Below are 18748 nucleotides of genomic sequence, written 5' to 3'. Positions count from 1 at the left end.
AGGAGGTCATGTGCTCAGGATGGTTTGTTAGTTTGTTAGTTTGTTCGTTTATTAGCAACATAACTCAAAAGATTGTGGACAGATTTTGAGGAAATTTTCAGGAAATGTCAGAAATGACATAAGGAAGAACTGATTTGATTTTGGGAGTGATCCGGATCACCGTCTGGATCCAGCAATTTTTTAAAGGATTCTGTACTATTGGGAGATAGGGCTCATGGTGGAGGTCTGCACTGTTACCACTTTACACCAGGAGATGGCGGACATGAGTAACTTCAATCCCAGCAGCATTTTTGGGCGTGTTTCTATCCAAAGTTTTGGAGTTTATAGAGTTTGAAAGACGCACACCCGGTCGAGGAGATGAGTTGGAGCGTAACAGAGAGAAAGACAGCGAATTGTAGCGAGAATACTCACAATGCTGGGAGGTATAGAGGACTATTCACCCTCTCCAGTGAGACCATGGGTGAGGCTGTCAGTGCATCTGATGGTACCGGCAGGCAATGCTTCCACCAGGACAGTCCACATGTTGTGAAGTCAATGCTTTGCCTCAACGTGTCTCCACCCCACCAGGAGAGAGAAATCGGCGAATGCTATGGTGGGGGGCACATGGGGATGGATCCAGGAATCTTTTAAAGGATTCTTCACCACTGGGAGACAGGGCTGATTGCTGGGGTCTGTGCTCTCTGAGTGCTTTTCTAGTGAACTACTAAACATCTAAGATTGGTCCAATAGGAAGCTTGCTCTGTGAGAGACGATGAGGACTGTCCAGCATTATAGATGCAAAACTAGGACGCTTTTGGGAAATGTCAGGGGCCAGCAGCATTGTAACTTTTAATTCAGCAAAGTTTAATGTATTACAAATGTGAAACAGTCAAAAAGACTCCAGAGTTAAGAAACAAGGCGTTGCAGCTGTCATTGATCATTGTTTGGAGGTTTTCTTCTACGCCCTCTATGTACTGGCCCTCTCTCAGTGATTCACACTCTTTCTCTCTCTGTCCTTTTAAACCTTTACAATCCCTCTCATCTCTCTTTAACCCTGTCTCCTGCCTCCCTCCCAGCCTGTTATTGAACGTCTACGCCGAATCAGTCACCAAACCACAGCCCTTCAGATCTTTTTTTTTCTTTGTTTTCCCCTCTCTCAGTCTCTCCATCCCTCCCTCTCGCCCTCGTCTTTACTGGCTGTCCATTGTTAAGGAGACAGTGGCGCAGACAAACAGGGAGAGAAGATATCCGCTGGTGTACCACAAGATTGAAGAGAAAGAATGGCAGAGAGACAAGCAGAGGAGAGGAAGATACATGGACTGATATGAGGGTAAAGTTAATTACAGGGGACTGCCAATTAGAGGGCAAAGTGATGGGTCTGTTTGCCTCGCCGCGGCATCCCAAAAACATCACCAGCTCCCACCATGTTTATCCTCTGCAGCCACAAGACCACAGCTCCCATCAGCCATCGCTGGAGACAGCTTTCATACCGAGGGGGTTACGGCTGGGGAACATGTGAGCCGTGTTTGCAGACATGACTAACATGGATAATTCGTGTAGCTTTCAAACATTCCTTTGTCGTCTGGATTAATTGCATGTAGCGTTTGCATAAGTCTCCGTTTGTTTGAACTGTAAAAAACACAAAAACCACGAAAAAGTTCAAGGCACTTCTTTGTCTTTATAAAGGTTTTTGTCAAACATTCTTCAAAGTTGGAAAATTTAATGAAATGTATAAATGTTTTAAAATTACAAACAAATATCACAGTTGAAGATCAGTAAAAGCTCAACGTCTATCTGTTGAGATGCATATGCATATTTATATATATATGGCTCTGTTGATTTTCTGTATGTAAAAAGCAACATCATGAATGTCTTTACTCAGCACTCTTCCCTAACATTCCTTCATTATTCCTTTTAAAATTGTAAATATTTGAGACTTCACCCACAGTCTTGATATGGCTTTAGAGTCCCTCAAATCAGAGACAATCATCAAAGTTTTCAACTTTTCCTCCGAGGGTATCTAAAGCCCAGTTCAGATCAAAGATTCACAATGTGATGAGTTGAATCTTGCAGCAGAATTTCTCATTCATCAGCTGGTATAGTGCTGCATGTCCTGCCTCTGTGCAAAGCCTGTGTTTATGTGCTGAACTTTCAGTGTGAAAAGAACAAAACAGAACAAAAAAAATCTGATCATTTCCCTCATCCACAGCATGATTTTATCTTACTTTGAACAGGTAATTGCTTGCATTTACAGTCTTTTAAAAGTAGACGCCCAGTTCCCCTTTCACATCTATCTGCTTGCAACTTCCTGCAACAAGCTGACTGTGACTTGACAAACTCAATCACAGGCAACGTCATCACACAGTTTTGCAGACAGCTGCAAGTGTCGCAAGCGACGTTCTAAAACAGTCTTGCAAATCTTTGGTCTGAACTTGGCTTTACTCGATACATGGGAGCTCCATGTCCGCTATACAGAGTTCATTTGTAAAAGACTTCAAAAAGGAGACTCTCAGAAGGCTCCGATCTCAGTTCCCCATCCTTGGGATGACTTGGCTGATCCACTCAAGCCCCTGCGCTGGACTGTGGGAGACCCCAGAGGTGCAAATGGTCTGAATGAGACTTGCATAGGAGTGGAGGATGTTGATGAATTAGAGGCGGAGGTAGAAGAAGAGGAGGAAGAAGAAGAGGTGGGGAGGGGAAGAGGCGAGGCACTGGTGGCACTGTGAGGGGAGGGCTGGGTGGGTCTGGAGGGGGCCAGAACCGTGGAAGCTGCCAAGGATGGCACCCTGTGGACTGTGGGCGCGAGAAGCGGCGGTGCGCCCTGTTGGCAGCCAGCCAGGGGGGCGAGTCGGAGGGAGGCGGGCGACGGGTAGCTCCCCAGAAGAGCCAGATCCCTGCGCCCGGCTGGGAAAGCAGGTGAGGGGGAGGCCGGTGAGGAGGGGGAAATCTGAGGGAAAGCCGGCCACGCCCAAGGAGGGAAGGGGAGGGCGGAGGAAGGGGGTGACTGCAGGAGGAGAGGGTCCAGCTCGCTCGCGCAGTGGGAAAGGTGGGAGACCAAGCGGGCTCCTATCGGGTCTGGGGACTCTCCATCAAGGGAACTGAGGTACCGCACCACCTCTCCTACGCACTCCCTGAAGCCCAGGGTCCTGTAGTCGACTGCTAGTGCCCTCGCATCAAAGTAACCTTAAAGACAGAAAGAAGGATAGGGAGGATTCAGTGAATAACAGCAAAGGAATGCAGGCAGTCCTGACAAGCAAAGCTTCACATTTTAGCAGTTTAAGCTTGAAAAGACTCAAAACAGTAAACAAAGTAATTCTATTAAGTGAAAATAAAGTGTAATGTACTCTGAAGTTTTAGTGGGAGAAACTTGTGTTTATAATAATTATTTGTAGCAAAAAAACAAGCATTTCTTTCCACTGGGAGGAGGCTTTTTCCTCCTTTTAAATCTTAATATTAGTCATTTTTTTGGGAGGGTGCGGCATTTTTAAGATCTGAACATCCATGCTCAAGAGAAAACAGAAGACTAGAAAATGAAATTGCAAACAGGAGTCTCACCTTTTCCTCCCATGGCGTGCAGAAGTTTGAGGTGGTCCACAGTCATCTGCAGGATTTCTGCTTTCTCCAGCTTTGATGAACCCTGCAGTAAAAGAGCGATATTTTACCTAAAAATAACTATGACATGCAAGCATTTTTGTGTGGATTTCCATGAGGACAAAGTGATGCATCCCTCTCTTTCCGCTCCTTTAACCACTTCTGATGTAAAAGTAACCACAGACATAACCAATGCTCTTTCTGCCTAAAAGCTGTAAATTGCTTTGTTGGAATCTTCCTTTGTAGCGGCAAGGAAAGTCGTTAAAAATAACAAAGAAAGTCACATTGTCTGCTTTTAGATCATGCAGAGGGATCAGTGTTAAGTTTAGTCTCTTTTATAACTCCTAACAATATATGCAGTTGCATAAGATTGATGCTGCCTCATCCCTTCTGTCAGCTAAATTTAATCTTGTGAGCTGGTTCTTGTTTTGTGAATAGTTACCTGTTTCTCAAAAGCACTGGGCACCAGCCTCCTGAGCTCTGACAGGCTGTGGTTGATCCGGTCTCTGCGCCTCTTCTCTATGATCTAGAGGAGCACAGGGACGGTCAGGGCCAACGTAAAAACGTCAGGACTGAAGAGATTAGGATCTGAGTCTATAATCCACTCACCCCTCTTCTCTTCTTTCGGGCCAGAATCTGCGAGGCGCTGCCAGGAGACATGGACCCGGTGACTGGGCTGCAGCATGGAGCCACAGAGACAGAGAAACAGAGAGATGAGACGCTGGCACAGAGAACGAAGCATAGTAACTTTGATTCTTCTGCATATTGTTATTATTACCCTCCTTAATGTGACACAGAGGCAGGATGGCACATCAGCCCGCTTCAATCTAATTTGTTTTTTGGGTACAGAACGGCAGAGGAGTGCCCGGGAGAGGAGGGAAGATGAGATTGTTTTTGGTTTAATGCGTTTCTGGACATTAGTCTCAGTGAAATGACATGCTGTTCTTCTTTCCATCTGAGTGAAAGCACTTTTAGAAGATGATTATATAGCCTCGGGGCGATGCTTTCGCTCGCATGGGGCTCCAGCATGCAGCTTGGGATCTGAGCTCCCTCCGAGTACATTCACTCAATATGGATTGTGTTTGTTTGTGAACGCTCATCTTGCAGTCCTGACAGCTCAGAGTTCTCTTCAAACTGCCCCACCAAAGACTTATTGACTCTCTATTAGATTTGAACATGAAGGCTGCCAGTTCAGCTGTGTGTTTTTGTTTAGGTTTATGTTTGATGACTTGAAAAGGCGGCACTGTCTTCTGTTTGCGTGTCACACAGCAATCTGATTTATCCAGTCCCTCTTTGGTATTACGGGCTTGTTCAGTGCCTGTGATGTAACCACTGCAGCTTTGAATGCCTTTTTTGTGTGCTCGGCTGCACTGTTGGATGAAATTCTAATGATTATTCTCTTTAATAAATTTTCGTTTACTTCAAAAACAGGGGAGTTAATTCTGCTAAAGTCCATAAAGTAACATGGCAAGAATGATTCTGATTTTATTAGGACATTTTTAAAAACATCTCCTTCATGATCAACTCAAGATCAAATGATTTTAAGTCTCATTTTCAAAGAATTTTTCTTGAAATAAAAAATAAAATTACTTTGCCCTTTGATAAGTATTTTAAATTTTTAAGAAATGTATCCCTAGAAATTTGTATGCAAAAAAACTTTTTTAAACCCTACTTTTTGACAGCAAATAAAACCTGTAACATGTAATTAAAGTAAACTATGTTTTCCAGGATTTACACACAGATTTTCTTATGTTTCTGCAAATTGTTAAAAATCCTAACACAGATCTGGGTTGTCCTACTTTGTTTTTTAAAAATATTTTATCTGACATGCCATACCTTTTATTCTATGCAGCAACAAAAGGCCCTGATCTATTCAGGATTGATTTATTTTTTAAGTTCATTTAAGGTTTGAATTTATTTATTTATGAGTATTTTTCAACTATTTTTACTAATACATTTGCAGAAATATTTGATGCATTAACTATATCCCTGATTTAGATGACCTTTGAATAGATTTTCATTAGAAAAAGTTTTCCAAGAATAGAAGTTATGCATAGACTGCATGCATTACACATGTCAGACGTTGCAAATAGTTTTAGCCCTGTGCAATGACGTTTTAAACCTTTAAACTAACTCACATTGGAAAGAATAATTAGCAAACAATATACATTTAAAATCAAGAAGGGAGTCCAAAACATTTCTGTGAGTTTTGCCCTGAAGTTAAACTTCATTCTAACTCCCAGGTCTGCTCTAATGTGTGCCAAAGCAAACCGCAATAATGCAAAATAATTAACTCTTAAAACTTTGCAGATTCGGAAACTTTTCCTGCAGACTTTTGGCGTGTGTGCAATGTCTCATCTAACTTTAAAAATGCTTTAATGAATATGCTTAAACCAGCTTAAGTCTTTATCTAAAATAGCAGCTGTATATGGAGTAAAGTGCTCACTGGATGGAGTGTATGACAAGCTCAGGTGTGGTGGAGGATGCTCACCAGTAGCTGTCTTCTTGCCCCACGTCAATAAACTCGTCTGTGTCCGAGTCAGGGGAGCTGTAGTCGTGAGGTCTCTTCATGTCTGCACCGTCTGGACTGAGGGATGGATGTATAGATGCTGACCTGATGGATTTTGGGTAATCTCGTCCTCTGCTGCGTGTCTGAAGACGTCTCTGGAGAAAGCTCTGTCCCTGTGTGCCCCTCGCTCTGCTTCTCCTGTGCTGTTACTTATAAAAGCCTTGTTGTCCTTAGTTACTTCTTGTCACTTGTTGGTTTTTTGTTGTTTCTTCATGCGTCTTCTGTCTTCTTCTCTGTGAGTCAGCAGCGCCACTTGATCGACCCCCAAGGGTCCATGGCAACTAAGAAAATTCACAAGCTGCTTTAGTCTTTACTCTATCACTGGCATCCAATGGTAGTCACTCACTCTCTCGCTCTCTCTCTGTTATTTCTCTCTTGGCTGCCTCTCTCTGTCACAGCCACCCAATGACAAAATAGGACTTTGGCAGTTGGGGCAGGGTTGCCAGTTTTGGCTCCCCCGCCTCTTCTCCCTGTCCCTCCTCCCTCCCTTTCATCTGGCCTTCCCCAGCTTGTCACCCTCCCTCCCTACCCCCCCTACAGCCCCATCTTTCCACCCCCTCTGCTCAGTCATCCTCAGTCAATTAGCCTCCAATCTCATCCCGCTCTCCTTCCTTCCTTCTTTCTATCCTCCTTTTCTTTCTCTTTCTGCTCCTTTAATTACACTGTGCTGAAGAACAATGGCAGCCAGAGGGAGGGGAGGAAAGAGGTGAGGAGTGTGGGAATAAGTGAGTGTGAAAAGTGAGTGTGTGACAGTGCATAAAGCTCGACTCCCACATCATCACACAGCTGACTCGGAAGAATGGAGTTATTGAGCAAGTTTTTATGAGTGATTGTGAGACACAAACGGAAAGAGAGACGGCAAAATGGCCAAATCGTCACCTTCATGCAGCTGTCATTGATCAGCAAAGCAAATCTGGCAGACAGTAAAGTATTTTATCGTAGCATCATATTGCTTTAATTAGGTGTAAACAGGCCTACTTTCAGCAACAAGGGTTTTATGGGATTTTATGCCTTTATTGTACGTGGGACAATAGGAGTCAAGAATAGGGAGAGAGGTGGGGGATGGCATGCTGTAAGGGAGCCACAAGCCAGATTTGAACCTGTGCTGCAAGGACTGCAGCCTCTGCAGATGGAGTGCATGTAGAGCAGGGGTTCCCAAACTCTTTAGCCCGCGACCCCAAAAATATAGGTGCAAGAGACGGGGGACCTCCACTGTGCCCTAGGGTTTTTTAGGCATAGTTGAACAGTTTTTTAACATTACTTTGAATACAGCGTAGTCTCACCAAAAGACTATGTTTTTATGTTTTGTAAAGGTAGCCTATATTTCGGGGCTTTTAATGCCTTTATTTTCTAAGAGGACAGTGGATAGAATGAGAAACAGGGATGTGAGAATGGGGGAGAGGCCTGAGGGAAAGGAGCCACAGGCCAGGCCTGGGGCACGACCTAACCTAGGCCTCATGGTCCCGACCATGTATAATTTTACATTTAACTAATTTTAGGCATATAAACAGTGCTTAACAAATTTATTAGACCACCCTAACCCTAACCAAAGTAAGGTTTATGCCACAGCTGCCCTAAATTAACAGCATTGGTAATTACCAAAATCCTTTTTGATGTTTCTGCAATGGTTAATACACCAACATGTAGAAGCTCTTTAACCCAAATGATATTTTTAATGCTAAAATATAATTATTATTGTTATCCATGAATTTTCAAATTTACTGATTTACAAAAAACTGAAAAAATAGTAAAGCACATAAATATTTCTTGATTAATATGTCAAATTATAGTTATTTACTGTCATTCCCGAAGAGAAAAATGAGTTTTAGTGGTTGAATGTTATGCTTGATTCATTTCTGACTTCTCAGAGAAGCCCAGTGAGCCGGCTCAAATTTGGGTGAATTCAGTTTGAAATTCCTCATTCCTGTTCAAAATGGTAAAATGTGGAGAGCTCACTGAAAATGAAAGAGTCCGCATTAAAGCACTTCATGATGCTGGATGGTCTCTGAGACAAATATGACAGGTGCTCTAATACATTTGTTAAGCACTGTATATATTTTTTATTTAAAATGTCTAAAATAAACAATTTAAAATCATTTTAAAAATATGTTTTATTTTTAGAAAGGCATCTGACGACCCCCACTTGGGGTCCAGCGACCCCCAGGTTGAGGACCACTGCTGTAGTGAACTGCAATGCTTTACCCTTTAAAGCCTGAATACACAAATTATAGCCAGAAAATTCTCATTTTTTGGAACTGAAATGTTTATTTCACTTTCTACCCAAAAATCCAAATTTCCATAAAATTGAACAGATATATTTTTTACCTCTCATTGATACATTAGGTGTTTTTAGTAACTTATAATCCCCTTGAGGGCATTTTTAAAATCATTTATCAGATTGTATTTGGAATTTTTTTGTTAGTAAATTATTGATCACAATGATTAGACAGAGGTTCATGAAAGTATGTATGAAATATGATACAACAGGCTTTAAGGGGTTAACAAGACAGTCTGACCGTCCATCTCTGATGGTCGCCCTCAGATATCATCTGAGACGGCATCTCTTTCTCAATGCAACTGCCATAATTTGCCAGTACAGTGTTTAAGATTTATTTAATTAAACTTTTTCATAAACAAAGTCTGGCAGTTACACTTATGAAATGACCACATAGCAAACATTACAGATTAAACATTTTATAAATATAACAGAAAAAGGTCAGCGGTCTAATGCTGGATTAAATTATTTATTGATCTATTTTAGAACTAGTTACGTGAACGGTTGCCAGCTTTTGCGTTGCTAACATAGCTACTCTAGCTTCATAGTTAATGTTAATACATATGCTCAATGTTTAATCTTAGCACAAAAAGAAAGGAAATATGTGTGTAGTAGATTTTTTTTTGTTGTAAAAATGCTTCTTGGCAATAAATCTTATACCGTTGGAAAGCCTGTTCATTACCCTTTTAAACTGAGCCACATTTGTAAGGATGATGCTTTTGTGGGATGAGCAGCAGAGCTGAGTATGTGGGTTGCGCCCATGAAAAATGTGCCAAATCTTCTCTGCCATTGTCAAACAGCTGATTCTGCCTTTGACTCTTGTTTGGTGTTTGGTGGATTGGATGATTGAAGTTTGAAGAAACAAGACATACTGACAATTACTTATTCATTTAACAAACAGGAGCCTCAGTAGCGTGTGAAATGTAGCTCCATTTAAAAGAGAAACAAACAGGCTTTCCAGCGGTATAAGATTTATTGCCAAGAAGCATTTTACAAAAAGAAATAATTTACCAAACACAAATTTTCTTACTTTTTTGCTAAGTAGCTAAGTTAGCTTTAGCAACATGAGCTTTGGCAAATGTAGCTAAAGCTAATGAAGCTACATAGACGACACACCTACGTAGCTTATGTAGCTACTTTGTGAGCTTTGCCAATGTTATCCACATAGCTAACAGAGCTACATAAGCTACACAAAGCTACACATGCTGCATTAGGATGCTCTCATGGAGGACCAGCTTTAGATTTTGCAGGTCAGGTTTTAACTTTTAACTGTCAGTGTCCTAACCCTTATCTTAATCCTTACCATAACCCTAAAACAGAAGTTTATTCTGATTTTATTTCTAAAGTTTCAGTGTGTGTTTATGCTCTGAGAGAGACAGCGTCTCAGATGAGCGGGCTGTGAGAGAGACTCTCAGGCTGAAGGCACCCTGGGTCTGGTGTATCCTAATATCATTGTCACACAAGCTCAAACAGCCTTAATCACATTATGTTTACAGCTACACTTAGAGTGGCTGAAGTAAGATGTTTGAAATTAACAGTTTTAACCATCTGCAATTTAACCAACAGAGACCATTTAGACTGCTTACTAATTATTTCCAGCTATCACACTTCACTATTTTACATATTCAAGTACTTCTAACCATGCTAAGACAGTCATGGCTAACTACAAGATTTATTTAACCACTTTTAGCTCAATCACTTGTGTATTAAATGCTATATGCTAGTAATTTCAACTGCTGATGCACTGGTTAAAGCTAAGAGTTTGCTAACAAGTGTTTTAGGAAGTTAACAAAGCAAGAGCTATGCTATGCTAGCTAATATTCCCTTTACTCTTAAAAAAACCTTTTATAATACTTTTGGCATAACGTTTTTTTCAGCTAAACTGTGTATTTAACTGTTTTAAAGGTAAAACAAGCCCTTAAAACAACTTTTAGCTCTCAGTGTCAACTGTAAAGCCTATTCACGTTTCACGATTGGCACAATGCAGTCAGACAAGTACCGTTCTCCTGGCAACCGCCAAACCCAGACTGGTCCATCAGATCGCCATATGGAGAAGCACCATTCATCACCCCAGAGAACGCGTCTCCACTGCTCTAGAGTCCAGTGGCGGCGTGCTTTACACCACTGCAGCAATGCTTTGCATTGCACTTGGTGATGTATGGCTTGGATGCAGCTGCTCGGCCATGGAAACACATTTATGAAGCTCTCTACACACCGTTCTTGAGCTAATCTGAAGGCCACATGAAGTTTGGAGGTCTGTAGCCACTGACTCTGCAGAAAGTTGGCCACCTCTGCACACTACACGCCTCAGCATCTGCTGACCCCGCTCCGTCATTTTACGTGGCCTACCTGAGTTGCTGTTTTTTTCCAATGGCTTCCACTTTGTTATAACACCACTGACAGTTGACTGTGGAATATTTAGGAGCCAGGAAATTTCACCTCTGGACTTGTTGCCCAGGTGGCATCCTATCACAGTACCACGCTGGAATTCACTGAGCTCTGAGTTCACTGAGTTTTATAATCAGGTTTTCAACATTTGACTTTTGGTATCTTAACAGTTACCTCTACCCTTACCATAACCCTACATGGAAGTTAAATCTGATTTTATTTTTAAAGTTTTAGCATGTATTTTGTTCTGACACAGTCAGCGTCTCAAATGAGCGGTCTGCGAGAGTGGCTGTCAGAGATGTTTAGTCTGCAGCCAGACCTCTCTAAATAAACGTGACTCTTCATAGCCTGTTAGCTAGTTAGAAGCTTGTTCGATAGATAGTTAGCTAGCATGCTTTCATATGGTCTCTCCAAAATCCACTGCAAACGTTAAAATTTTTAATGTATTAGAGACATATTGCAGACAAATTATTACATAGGGAGGACTTTTCCAGGCATGTTGCATATAACGGATTCTCAAAGGAATTAATGGACTTTGGTTGACTCGCCTCCATAACCGTATGTAAGTTACCTCAACTGGAACATTACTTGAATCTTATTTTTTAACCTCCTAAGACCATGCATGCACACATGAGGACATTACATTCTTGCTGACAACATGATAGCAATTTCTACAATTAGAATTTTTGAGAAAATTGTCTGTACTGTCCATTGAAGTTTAAGTTATTCATCAAAAAACTCGGAGGATTTGCTATCAAATTTTCAGGAATTTCCATTGATATTTTCATTTATTTTCCAGAATTTCCATTGAAAGTTTGCGTGACTTTTTAAAAATTTTTAGAGCTTCATTAGGAGTGTTTTTGCTTTTAAATTTTTGAGTATTTGCATGAAAAATGTGGATTTGTGGGGTGTTTGGGGGATTCTTTTTTCGAATTTCGGATTTTTCATCACCTCCACCTAGGAGGTTATGTGATTGAGTGAGTTTGTTAGTTTGTTAGCAACATAACTCAAAAAGTTGTGGATGGGTCTTGATGAAATTTTCAGGAAATGTCAGAAATGGCATAAGGAAGAACTGATTTGATTTTGGGAGTGATCTGGATCACCGTCTGGATCCAGGAATTTTTGAAAGGATTCTGTACTATTGGGAGATAGGGCTAATGGTGGAGGTCTGCGCTTTTACCACTTTACACCAGGAGATGGCGGACATGAGTAACTTCAATCCCAGCAGCATTTGTGGGTGTGTTTCTATTCAAAGTTTTGAAGTTTATAGAGTTTAAAGGACGCATGCCCGGTCAAGGAGACGAGTCGGAGTGTAACAGAGAGAAAGACAGCGAATTGTAGCGAGAATACTCACAGTGCTGGGAGGAATAGAGGAATATTCACCCTGTGCCATGATTTTCAGTCGTCCAGTGAGACCATGGGTGAGACTGTCAGGGCATCTGTTGGCACCGGCAGGCAATGCTTCCACCATGACAGTCCACACATTATGAAGCCGATGCTTTGTCTCACTATGTCTCCACCCCCCCCCGGTGAGGGAGTAATTGGCGAATGCCGTGGTTGGGGGCACATGGGAACGGCTCCAGAAAATTTTTTTAAAGGATTCTTCACTATCGGGAGATGGGGCTAATAGTGGAGGTCTGCGGTCTCCAAGTGCTTTTCTAGTTAAAATTTAGGTTTGTTATAAAGTTTCATTGAAAAACTAGAGGATTATTAAAAGAAATGTCGGGAACTGTACGGGAACTTTACAAAAATATGTTTTCACAGTCAAAGGTCAAGCTTTAAATTTATGAGGTTCAAATAATCCCAGATAAGTGGGAGGAAATAAAAATGCATTCCAAAAAAGGAGGATAAGTTAACTATTTGAACCATTAAGACATTTTTGTCAACTTTACCATTATCTTACTGCAACTGTTTATGGCATGACCCCTTTTCTCTAGTTTCATTGCTGTAAATTAAATATTTCTTCTGTAGGAGAAGTGGCGGCTGAGCAGTAGGGTTATGCCCAGGATTTATGGCTCCTTACCCTGATATCCTTCTCTATCCACTGTCCGTTGCCCTCCAAATAAAAGGAAGCTCAAAATAATCGCATGATTGATTAAGTTAAAATATGACTTGTGACTGATACTTGTCTTTTGTTTAATAAATACCATGAATTCCCCAAAAATAACCAAATCTTGGGCACATGCTACAGTCCAGAACCAAACTTTCCACGCCCTGCTGCTGTGTTTTAGTGTAGACATGGTGGCAGGGCCTGAGAGGTCAAGAGAGGAATCATCCAAGTGAGTGTCTGAACATCTGGGCTCTTCACTGGACAAGATAGCGCCCTTTGTGCGCTCGCACTCCGTCACTCATGCACCCACAGTGGGCTCCGTGCTGCACTTAGCGCTCAGTTCCGCTGCCACCGTGGGAAGATTGCTGAATTGCCATGGAAACTTGAAGCCCAGGCGCCCGTTGTTGGGAGCGATGCCTGCCTAACCGAGCTGTGTGTGCACATGTTTGTGTGAAAGACGGAGAGAGGCCAAGTGGCATGCCCCCTTCCACACAATGCCCAGCTGAGTGCGTCTCTTCCTGCCTGGCAGACTGGAAGGGCGTGTTAGTTTAAACATACTACAATGCATGAGCGCCTGTTGTTTTTTTAAGTCAGATGCCTTTTTTTTATGGCATATTTTTCTCCCATATGTTGCAACCAGCATTTTAAATGAAATTAAGTGCATTCTGATTTAAACCTCTTACTCCAGATGTTTCTTTTTCTTTGTGTCTTTTAAGAGGATTTTTCCATAAGCCTGTATTTTCTGTTTATTTCACTTGGATGTAACCAAGCCCTGACTGCCTGCATTTTATCATATCATACGTGTAAAGTAATAACCTAACTTAAAACATGTGCATGTGAGTGTGTTTTGCAACATCCAAGTGTCAGTAATCAGTGTGACCATCACCAGGGGGGATTAAAGCGTGGTGAGTATGAGTCAGGACCAACACAAAAGAGAAATCCCTTTTTCCCTCCCTGCAAACAAACCCCCCGTCTACAGATCCTTTCATTACCCATCATGCCCTAATTCAGATCTGGATCTTATTTGAGCTTCAGAAAACATAAAGAGACGTCCAAGAAGTCGAGGCATCTTCTCTGTTGTTATTTTTATCAGCCGCCCCCCCCCCCCCCCCCTTCTCTTCAAAGAATAACTTTTCTCTGTATCAACATTTCTTAGAGATGAAATCACAACTGTCAGTCATGCTTCTTGACACACTTCCCAGTCGCTCCAGCACGAGGCGAGTTGCATGCACGGAGTGGAAAGTAATTAAGAAGATGAATGAATAAATAAATAAGTTCATTATGAAAATGCTTTCATGGCGGGGGTGTGTAAAGGGAGAGGAACATAAGAGAGAGAGAAAGCTGGCACTGGTTGTTGGGATGGAATTCTGGGAGATTTCTGGCGATCTTGGTCGGCCACTTCAAGTCCTCTCCCTCCCATCCCTCCAAACCACAACAAGGCCGAGTCCCTTATTGAAATTAACAAGCTCATGCTTTTACAATTTGCGCACACACGCACACATGCGCAGCTTCAATACGAACGTGTGAACGTTAGGGATATGCGCACACATGTGACAGGAACGGATTCATACAAGCACACGCAACCCCTTCACATGAATGTGGAGAGTGGATGCCCACAATTTATAAGGAACAAACACTCAGCTGCAATTATTGCATCTGATGCATGACTATTGCTATTGTTTGAAAGTCTGTGAGATGGAACCGGCTCAGTGGGACGTTTTGTTTGTGACTGTCTCTGCGTTCGTGTCAGACTGAATCACTGATCAGATTCACTGCTTTTGATCATTTTTACACTGTTTTTTTAACCCAACACGCCAGATAGGCTGTTTCACATATCCATAGCATGGGGTATGTTTCATACCCATGTGGGCAACACCCCATAGAAAGTGTCCGGGAAGGGCCCTTCCAAAAAAATAAAAATCAGAGGGTGTTGTCCGTCACATTCATTGGAACGTGTGTCATAGAAGCCGTGTGCCACCGTGGGGTGCAAAGAACATAACACAAGCTTGACAGGAAACCATTGTTAATGTTCTCTATCAGTGGGGCGAGTTGGAAAATTCAGCTCTTGCCAAAACTGGAGAGGAGCAAAACCACATTTTTCACCAAGAAGGGCTTTTCCTGTGGTTGTTTGCTCTCCTTTAATGAAGCTTTGTTGTCAAGTTCTGATAAACTGCTGCTACAGTGCAGGGGCGTAGCTCAGGATTTTGGGCCCCAGAAAGAATATCACACAGGGCCCCCATTAGCCTGCTAGCCAAGCAACAAATGTGTCATTTTTACAAATATCTATGCATTTTAATGTATTTTTTAACCATAATTTCCCCATTTATGAGTAATATTTTCACTATGGTGAAATCAAATTTGCTTGCATTTTTTTGTAGTACTAGAATGCACCATTTGGACATTTTTTAAGGAGGAACAGGGCCCCCCAGCGTTGTGTTTACTCTATTTGATACAAACTTCAGTCTGCTGACAGATTCATTTAGTCGCTTTTGATTCATAATGACACAAATCACTAAGGCCGGCCACACACTACACGATTTTTTAATCTGAAACGATTTTAAAACGGTGGGAGACCACAGACTTAAGGACAATTTCCAAAGATTTTTCATCTTTAATCCTCTGAACGCACACACTAGACAACTCAGCCAGACTGTCAGATCAGACAGTCAGGTCAGACCCCCCCCCCCCGAAAAAAAAAACATGGATGTCTGTTGATACTGTCTTGCTGTCTCTGCACAACACGCTGTCCAGGCTGTGAAGCAGAAATCATAATACAAGGAAAAGACTCAGGATGAAATCATGGCTGAAATTAAGTTGAAGTTGTGTTCATGGCTGTGAGTGGTGAAGTTCGTATGATATGGCTGTGACGCTACCCAGTCTGCTCGCTCTCATTGGTCTGTTGTGGGTACTCCGTCAGCAGCACTACGACCTAGAATCTTAAATATCAAATGTGTTTGATATTTACGATTCAGGACTTTGGAGGCTACGACCTGATTTGGAGCAGTGAAACAATCGTGTTGACACCACAAACATGCAGACTACTCGGACAAACAGTCGTTTGCGACGAGGCTCCTCTCAGGATACGCCCCCACGATCGTTGGGGGAGGCAAATCTTGCCCCAAATCGGGCTTAAAATCCTGTAGTGTGTGGCTGGCCTTAGATAAAAAATAAAAAACATACTTTTCATTCCAGCCCTCTCAAGGGCCCCTCCCTACGGTGGGCCCAGGAAATCAGTACCCCCCCCCCGTGCTACGCCCATGCTAGAGTGCATTCAGAATGTTTTTAAATTCTATTGTGTTGCAGCCTGATGCTACAGTCGAAAAAATTCATTTTAATTCTCATTGATCTACACTCTGTACCCCATCATGACAAAATGAAAACTGAATTTTAGAAATTTTTGCAGATGAATGAAAAACAAAAACAGAAATATAGCATTGACCTAAGAATTTGGACGCTTTGGTTCTCAAATGAAGTTTTTTGTGCAGGCTTTCATGCGTTTTGCATGGAGGAGAGGCTTCGATCTAGCCACTCTACTGTAACCTCAGATCAGCGGAGGGCTTCAGGGACGACCAGCTCCTGGAAGAGTCCTGTTGTGCCAAAATTTTTCCATTCGAGATTATGGAGGCCACAGTGCTCAGACATTAATTGTAGCCTTCCCCAGATCTGTGCCTGTCAACAATCCTATCTCTTTGACCTCAAGGTGTAATTTTTCCCTGATTTGCATTGTCAGCTGTCAGGCCTTTTATAGAGAGGCGTGTGCCTTTCCTAATCACATCCAGTCAGTTTAATTTAGTACAGATGGACTCCAGTCAAGGTGTAGAAACATGTCAGTAATTATTAGACATTAGAGGAATCTGAGCTAAAATTACAGTGTTGTTTTAAAGCGTCTGAGTACCTATGCTAATGTGATATTTCAGTTTTTGATTTTTAACAAACCTGCAAAAATATCTACAAATCTGTTTTCGTTTTGTCATGATGGAGTACTGAGTGGATAGAGGTCTGAATACTTATGAATGCACTGTATGTAAGACAAGACATCTGTTCAACATGTGAAACATATCGATAAAGTTTTTAAAATGACAAGAAGGACGTAAGTCCTTTTCACACTGCCGCGCGGCAACTCACCGCCTCCACTCATTTTAATGATGGAAGGGATGGCAGACGGGAAGTGGTTTCAATCGCAGCGGTAGGACCCAGAAGCGGTTGCTGCCCATGTGAACGCGCACAGATTTTGCCCTGCCGCTCGGGGTTCAGCGTGTTGAACTTTCTGGCGGCAGCCACCTGGCAGCAGCCAATCACATCAAAGGATGGAGATAACCCAGAAATAGCAGGCTTCACGGATGAAAGCAAACAATGGAGGAGCTCATAATGTTGGTGTCGGAATATCCTGAGCTCTACAACAAAGTACAAAGACAACCAGAAGAAAAACTGTGGAACCAACCATTGAAACGTATTTTCTAGGGGGACTTATTTTGACAATGGAACCGTATTGAGGTACCCTACATGTTTTTGGGGAGGGGTTTGTGATGGACTTGTGGGTGGGCTCTGCTGTGACGTTCACCGAAGCACCTCTACGTAATTACCGCCTCGGCAGCAGCCGCTTTAAAAAATGCTTGGCATTTTGGGAGACCTCTCCGGTGGGGAGGCGGTTTTCAGGGTAGTTACCGCTTGTCGGTGTGTAACCGGCCTTAGGTTTAAGATTCCACTCAATATAGAAGGTAATGATTAAACTGCATAGAGACCAGATGCTTAGTGACGTAGGACGGATATACAGTATCTATAATACATTTTTTATTTCTCTTCAAAAACATTTTAAAAGTGCAAACAAGGGCTGTCAAAAGATTAAAATCTTTAATCACAATTAACCTCAGAATTTATGTAGTAAATCACAATTAATAGCATCCTTTTTGCAATTTAAAATTCCACTATTTTGCATTTTTAACTGTTTTTGTATCATTTTTGATGTTTCTACTGTCTTTAATTTTTGGTAGTTGACTTCCTGTTTAGCTACAGACCTGCTTTCATTAATACTGTAGATCAATCATTTTTAACATGAACTTAGCAGAAGAAGAGCTTGTAATGGATTGAAAATTTCATCTGAGTACATTAGAAAGGTCCAGATGATGTTGACTCGTCCACTGAGCTGTCTGCAGTTTCTTAAAGTAAAATGAGATGTTATGGGCAGTGTTGGACTTATTTTACATCACTGTGGCTGCAGGGAGATGCTGACTTTCCTTAACAAAGCATATTGAAAGGGACAATAAAACATGTAATTAATCGCGATTAAAAAAAATAGCGCACTAATTGTTGACTTTGATTAATAATATTACATACAAAAAAACTTTTTGTTTTGAAATGAAGTTCACTTGGCTCAGCTCAGCGACAGATCAAGCTCAGATTGGCTCCTCATTTCATACCATTTAGGCTTCATTTGATGGGCTAAATCAGCTCTGTCTTAAAATATGACTGATATACGTGCTGGTGTTTTACTCCAGTGGTGCTTGATTTTCTTTAACAAAATATCCTGTAATTATTTCCAATAAAACACCTCGCAGACAAAATGAAACCACTCAACTGGCCAGGCTGTCCGACCCTTAAACATTAATGTTAAAACATCACGCATGCATCCTTAGTTTAAGGGGAAAAAACCTTTAAAAATCAAACCAGTGGAATTTAAAAATTTGTCAAAAGGGTACGATTAATTATGATTAACTACAGATAATCTGAGGTTAATCATGATGAAAAATGTAATTGTTTGACAGCCCTAATTCAAACACATTACCTTACAGTAGGCCTTCTCTGTATATTGACCCCAGCTTCAGTTTTTTACCTGCTCTAGTTAAAAGGTTTGTCCCACAGGGAAGGAAGGGAGCACATATTCATGGATTAATCCCCA

At 41.7% G+C, this 18748-nt stretch overlaps 1 protein-coding gene across 1 annotated transcript; it reads right to left on the bottom strand.

The window, feature by feature from the left end:
* Nucleotides 1-1762: 1762 nt before the first annotated feature.
* heyl (hes related family bHLH transcription factor with YRPW motif like) lies at nucleotides 1763-6247 on the bottom strand. Its single transcript, XM_041809743.1, has 5 exons — nucleotides 6062-6247; nucleotides 4180-4246; nucleotides 4013-4096; nucleotides 3535-3616; nucleotides 1763-3162 (listed from the first exon to the last, which is right to left on the bottom strand). The coding sequence occupies exons 1-5, from the start codon at nucleotides 6139-6141 to the stop codon at nucleotides 2489-2491; spliced, it is 987 nt and encodes a 328-aa protein (XP_041665677.1). The 5' UTR covers nucleotides 6142-6247; the 3' UTR covers nucleotides 1763-2488.
* Nucleotides 6248-18748: the final 12501 nt, after the last annotated feature.

The sequence above is a fragment of the Cheilinus undulatus genome, linkage group 16 (assembly GCF_018320785.1).
Source record: "Cheilinus undulatus linkage group 16, ASM1832078v1, whole genome shotgun sequence".
NCBI classification, from domain to species: domain Eukaryota; kingdom Metazoa; phylum Chordata; class Actinopteri; order Labriformes; family Labridae; genus Cheilinus; species Cheilinus undulatus.
Note: the sequence above shows the minus strand (reverse complement) of the source record. Positions and strands in the feature narration are given on the sequence as shown.